Source organism: Bidens hawaiensis, unplaced genomic scaffold, assembly GCF_021521415.1.
Source record: "Bidens hawaiensis isolate Kalapana, Puna unplaced genomic scaffold, B.hawaiensis_p1.1 tig00005181_1, whole genome shotgun sequence".
In the NCBI taxonomy this organism is placed as follows: Eukaryota; Viridiplantae; Streptophyta; class Magnoliopsida; order Asterales; family Asteraceae; genus Bidens; species Bidens hawaiensis.
Window position 1 is genome coordinate 42228 of NW_027491333.1, and position 7048 is coordinate 49275.

Below are 7048 nucleotides of genomic sequence, written 5' to 3' on the forward strand. Positions count from 1 at the left end.
TAAATATGAAAATATAATCTTTTTGTAAAACATATAAACAAGTAAATACTAAACGAGACTTTTGTCTCGTTCTTTTGTAATGTAAATATTTATAATATCGATCCTTATGTTTTATAAAGTCTTCCGCTAATAACCGCAACTCTGATTTATTCACAAATATGGTACCAACTATTGATCATACTCCTAGGCCTAGAATGGGGGTGTGACAGGGTCACCAATTTTTTATTATTTTCTTTTAATAATTAAAGTAAACAAATAAAAACTCATTAACTTAATTAATTAAATAAAAATACATTAAAATTAAAAAAGAAATACAAAAAAAATACATAACAAAAAAAAACTAATATCCATAATATTCGTGTATTTTTTCAATTCGTCGTCGTTGCAATAATGCGGCCTCTTCGTGTAACACGTCCGCTTTGAGGGATTCGTAGTATTTTTTCATTTGTCGTAGTTCAAACGTCTGTGCTAGCATTTCGTGGTATTTGTTGGATGCTTTCATGTCGTTTCCCATTTCCACGGAATGTGTTTCGAAACGACTGAACACCTCGTTTAGATGTTCGACTTCTTCACCTAACGTCGTATTGAATCGTGAAGACGACGAACCCTCCCCTTTATTTGTATTATTTGTTCTTGCTCTATCGCGGGCAACTCATGTACTTGGTCGTCGTTGTCTAAATAGCCGCGTCATTTTCGTCAACGAGGTTAAACTTACGAGCATCGTAGGGTGTGTTTAGTGTGCTCGGATTTTTCGACGACGATGTCCTCGACTTTTTTGAAGGCCGGGATGATGAGTTGGCTCGTCGAGCGACCGGAACGGTGGGTGCCCCATTCCATTTCGCGCATAGCCTTATTTTTTCCCAACATTTTAGATGCTTGAACACTTTCCCGATCCGCCATCCGGTTTGCCCCTTGAGCTCGAAAGTCGCTTAACGCTTTGGATTGAATGTCGGCGTCATTTTGCCCGCTACGCCAACCTGTCCCGCGCAAGCGGTTGTATAACCCGGTAAATTTTTGGCAATCGGAATTAAGGCCCTTCCAGTTGGCTTGAACCGCTTCTTTACCTCGGTAGTCTTCGGGTTTACCCGTTAGCGCGAGCCAAGCTTCAAATACCTTTTTCCAAATATCCCGAAGGCTTGAAAGTTAGCTACATATTAAAATTATTTGTCACAGTTAGTATACATTTTTAATAAACACTATATAAAATTATATAAATAGTTAATATTAAAAAACTTACCAGCGTCGGGATCCTCTGAAATGACGATCCAAGTCCTTGCGAGGGCTACTTCCTCCTCTTCGGTCAATTGCTTGTATGTATCATGTTGAGCCATCGGCTCCCTCGGTTGGGTAGACCCGGACACCGACATGAGGTTTTGGGGCATGAGGTAGTTGGCATACATGTTTAGGTTCGGGTCGGGAAAAGGAAACTGGTAGTTTTGGTTCGGTTGGTTTTGGGTGTTCGGGTTCCATTGCATGTTTACGTTCGGTTGGTTTTGCGAACCATGGAATTGACCGAAAGGAGGGAATGGGTGGTTCAGGTGGTTTTTAGGATTCATTTTTGTTGTATTTATGAAGAATTTGGTTATATGTAGTGTATGAAATGGATATGAGTTTGGAGAAGAAGAAGTATAGTATATGCATATATGTATATATTGTTTTAATTAATTTTGTTTTTTTATAAATGACCGTTTGGGGCCCAACGGTCAAATTTTAATATAATAATAATATTTAACGGCAACAAAAACCCCGCCCCCTATTGCCCCTAAAACCGCCAGGGGGTGTTTGCGCTCCCTATCGCTTCTTTTCGCCCTATTTCGCTGCCCACTACATACGACCTAACACAAAAACAAAACTAACAAAATCAAGAAATAAAAATACAAAAAAGAGAACAAAAACAAAAAAAACAATAAAATAATAAAAGAAAGACAAAAAGAAGGAAAAAAAACACATTCTTTCAAACGAGAAGTTCGACTTTTACTCGGTTTTACCTGAAACTTGGTTTAGAATGAAAAATATTTAAAAAGTATTTTTTTTTTGAAGATTAATAATATAAAAAGAAAAGAAAAGACAACAAAAAGACAAAAAAAACAATAAATAATGAAAAAAGACAACAAAAAGATAAAAAAAACACATATTTCTAAAAGACCCCACCAATGTGTGGCGGATCGCCCGATATGTGGCGGATTAGATGAGTGTTTTGGAAACATCATACAGTGTATGTAAAAAACCCCTTAAATTATCAACTTGAATGTATATGTTAAACATGCAAAATTACTATTTTACATCTTTACGAAGATTTTAGTATTAATCTCATTTAAAAGATATAAAAGATTTTAAACAAACTAGACTTATATTCATTAATGATAATATCATAACTACATAATATATTAGAAATTAGAATCTAAAGTATTAAAATTTAAAAAGTAATAATTTTGAATTAACTATTTTATGGTCATGTTTTCATCTCCATCTCTGTTTAAAACCGTCATTCGAATCGCGAAGTGAGTTCGATCAAGATTCATGGCAATTTGGTCAGTGAAGATGTCTCTGCCTTGGTAGACCTTGGCGAAACCACTACATCCGAGGAGTTTTTCGATGCTGTTCACGTCTCTTCTTCATGGTGGTCGTGTATGTCGGGCAGTAGCAAAGTAGGAGAAGGGTTCATGACTGCTTGGGGATGAACTTGGGAATAATTTGGCCTTGATTCCATTCAGCAACCATTTGTATTCATTCCGCAATATCGACAATTTTAGAATATTTGTTTCAATATCGACAAGTGTAATTACAATATCGACAATTTCAGACGATATATTCAATTACAAAACAACTTGCACAAAATCAATAAAAGTGTGTACATAAAGTAGAATGTTTTTGAAACATAACAGAATATTTGTTTCAGTTTGGCTCTGTTACTTTGGTTCCATTTGCCCGTAATATTCCATAAGAATTAAAGATTGTGTTTACTTTATACAACTCTTTTTTGCACTTTTTAAGATCATTTGATCACTAATAAGATGGAACATTTAACTATAAATATATTGTTCCATTGACACCTTCGACTTCGAAAAAACCCCTTTTTTGTTTACAATATAAAGGTTGTATAAATTGATTCAAATGGTTTTTTGCCATTCTGTTTATGCAACTCTTTCTCTCTCTCAATTCACGGTTACTCTAAAAGCACCAACCAAAGTTTTGAATTTGAAAATGTTCATTACGCGACAAAACCACCAAGAGTGTGTTGATGTAGAATGGATTCAAAAGGATTAAAGTGTAATGATACAAAGAGTTAGGATTGTGTTAGAGATCTAAATGCAACTGTTAGTATTCACAAGGGTCTAATGGTAACTATTGAAGTCTAATGCTTTCATGGTGAATAAATGTGGTAAGTGTTAAAAAGAAATGCTTTCATGACTTATATATTTTTATTTAAGAAAACACTTTATTCGTGGCTAATCCAATGCCAGTCTGCCACATAAGTGAATTAGCACCATCTTTGCATGAGGCTATATTAACCTTCAAAGAAAGCATGCACATCAACCACCAACACAATGAAACATGGTCCACAATACAATACAATACAATCCAAGTTTCTTTTACCCCCATGGAAATGGGAATACAGTTTCTTACAAATGAATCTTTACCTCAAGAAACAACACTGCTAACAACATCAAGTATTGATCAGGGTATTCTTCCACCCCAACGAGTTGAATATTACAACAGTTTTATACAGAAAACGAGCCATGAGACCTCAACTAAACATAAAACCATGTTAAACCAAACCCATGGCATGTAAGAAAAATCAAACCAGAAGGATATTGTTTTCGCAAATCTAGCCTTTCAGAAAATCCTTCAAAGAGAAAGGGGGTGACGCTACATCCTGTATCAAAAATATACGGGTTATGCTTATCTTTAACAAGCCAAATGGGTTTATATTAATAGATTTAACTATAGAGGAAACGGGTTAACTGGCAGATCCAAAGTCATCTGAAGCGTATTTGAATACAAGATCACCTAAATTGCTATAATAGAAAAAATGTCTAGTGGTGATGATAATACAGTTGTTATAATGATATAATATATAAAAAAAACGGAAAAGATAGAAAATAAAAGTACCAGATTAATCACATCTATTGTACAATGTTTACTTCAAAAAATTGACAATGCAGTCTCTTACATATCAAAAATGATATGGTTATTTTCATCTTTAACGGGTCAAAAGGGCTATATTATAAGATCTAAGTATCTAACTATAAAGAAAATGGTCAAGTACAGGTATTTGAATAAATAAAAGAATATGTCTAAATTGCTTTAGTATAATAATAATAATAATAATAATAACTAAATTGCTTTAACGGGTCAAATGACCACTTAAATTGCTTTAAATAAAATAATATGTTTAGTAGTGATGATAATGCACTTTTCATAAATCACATGTATTATAACTTTTACATCAACAACCAATAATGAAGAATCTCTTACATATCTACACTCTATTTTTTTCAATAGACAAAGTGATCAAGCAATTTATACATGAACCAAAAGAAAGCAAAAAGGTTTTAGTTTACCTTTCCAGGTTCTCCATTTAAGCATTGTCTAACTACAGTCGCCTGCTGTATTATCCTTTCTAGTTCTGAATAACTTGGCTTACTTGCATGTGCTGACAGTACCATGAAGCAAATGAGAGTTAATATAACACCAAAACCATATAAACAATTACAAAAACAAGAAATCATAAAACATACACACCCAAAATTGCTCTGTTCAAGTTGTCTGCGATTTGTTGCTTGTATTCCAAGCTAAGTAGATGAAACACAGGTGATTTTTCTGGTTCTTCATAAGCTAGTAAAGCCATAATATCCTTCATGAAAGCAAGTCATTTATTTACCAAACTAAAAAGGTAGTCAATATAACTAATAAAAAGAAACATACTTCTAGCTTTTCAACATACTTTTGCATTTTACCGAAAGGGGTCAACTTGGCTTGAGCAAATTCAAGAGCTTCTGTGCTGCCAAGGATTATGTATGTATATTAAAATTAAATAATTTAAAGAACAAGTAACATTTTTCGCCCTTCGGCTATATAGTAAAATTCACTTTTCATCCATAAACTAAGTGAATAACAGAAATAGGCATTTATGTTCATGTTTTTTTTTCCACATTTTACATCGTTTCCTCTAAGTCTCTAACAACCGTTAGATTTTTCTGTTAAACGTAGTCATGTGCCTTGCACATAAGGGTAGTTTGGTCCTTTTACATATTTAATGAAAATATTAAAATATATCTGATTTTTGTTTTCATTTAAAAGGGTTAATTGCCTAAATTTCCTTCATGTGCAAAGCATTTGACTGGACTTAACAAAAGAAATCTAAAGTCCGTTGGTGGAAAAAATGTACACTACGACAAAAAATGAATATAAAAAATAATTACTGTTATTTCCTTAGCTTAAGGACGAAAAGAGTAATTTGTTCTAATTTAAAAAGTACATATCGCTTCAAATAAACAAGCTGTTAATATGATTATTGGTCCTCACCATTTCTTCGAGGAAATAAGTTCAACAAAACGAAGGCTTAGGAGATCAAAAAGAAGGCCTTTGTCATTTTCAAGTAGGTCGGGTGACATCTGTTCTATTAACTGAATAGCCCCTAACACATTCCCGTTTAATGCAAGGTGTAAAATTCCTGAAAGTGTCATAATATTAAATTGAAAGAAACACAATGCAGCTGTATTTAAAAGTTTAAAGTTTAAACATTATAAAGCTTTAATATTACGTTTTCTTTTCTCCATGTCCTCTAACTGAGCAGCAGATACTTTTAATCCAGTAGAAGTAACAAGGGATTCCACAGTATCTTTAAAGCAACCGTGTATGAGATATGATAAGATGATATTGTGACTGTCTTTGCCATTGATTTTCTGCCACGTTTATATTAGAAAGATGAAGTAATAAAAGTGCAAATATTATAGCCCTGACTAAAAATAAACATAAAAGCTTTGAAACAAAGCGCATCCTATATACAAGCTCCAAACTATATTCTCTGTAATATAATGATGTCTGTACACATCGATTAGCATCTGACATCACCTTAATCAATTTCTTAGTTTAACAGGCTAAAAAGCAGTAGAGCATTTGTTCAAACGTTGAATTAAACATTCTCGTTAAACGAAACACTATGTCAACTTTGTAATTTGTCTTCAAATGTGGATTGTTGACCGTTTTAGTGTTAAATGGGGCATGATCAAGAATGCCTCTAATGACTACATGCATTCTTATCATTAAAACCTTCTGAGAAAAGCCTTGACTTTTAAAACAAATCTTCAAAACCGTCTCGACATTATCCAGAACACACATCAGTTAGTCATTCCAATGATAAAAATCACAACTTTGCATGAAATCACCTGAATGTGTGTCCCTAAATTCTACATCTAAATAAACCTAAATTAAGGCTCAAAAGTCTAAAATCTATTCAAATTGAAGTTCAAAAGTTGAACCATCACCAAATTTTCAATCAAATTTTGAGCAATTTCATATATTAGGTTTTCAATAATACCATTTGGGTAAAATATAAAATCAATCATAACAAATTAATGGAAGGAATTGATTGTTGATATTATGGAAAACAAGTGGGATGAATGGAACTTACGATTTGTTCGTACTGTCTAGGATCGACATCCATTGATGAATCAAATGCTAATTGCTGAAAAATGAATAGACTGCAACAACAACAACAACAGGCGAATTGATTGATATTTTGGGGAAATTATTCGTTCTTGCACGAATCAGAAGACATGCTCCGATAAATCTTTCAATTTGTCAAAATCGTTGTTCTCAAATGTGTGTGTATTTTCGGTTAACTTTTTTTATTATTTTTTTTCATGTCAATTATTATAAAAATGTTTATTGCTTTCCAAGTAAAGAAAAAGAAAGGAGAGGAAATAACAAGAAAGGAAAGAGAATGAACGAATTTTTTTTAATCAGGTGTATTTTTGAGTTAAAATGAAATTAGAGGAAAGGAAATGATAACAAGGATATATTCTTAGTAATCATTTCATTT

The 7048-nt window shown here is 32.9% G+C and overlaps 1 protein-coding gene across 1 annotated transcript; it reads right to left on the bottom strand.

Annotated features, from left to right (window-relative positions):
* Positions 1-3521: 3521 nt before the first annotated feature.
* Positions 3522-6840, bottom strand: LOC143629314 (uncharacterized). Its single transcript, XM_077098621.1, has 7 exons — positions 6638-6840; positions 5768-5909; positions 5530-5677; positions 4930-5005; positions 4747-4858; positions 4566-4657; positions 3522-3877 (listed from the first exon to the last, which is right to left on the bottom strand). Exons 1-7 carry the CDS (start codon positions 6668-6670, stop codon positions 3830-3832), a joined length of 651 nt encoding a protein of 216 aa, XP_076954736.1. The 5' UTR covers positions 6671-6840; the 3' UTR covers positions 3522-3829.
* Positions 6841-7048: the final 208 nt, after the last annotated feature.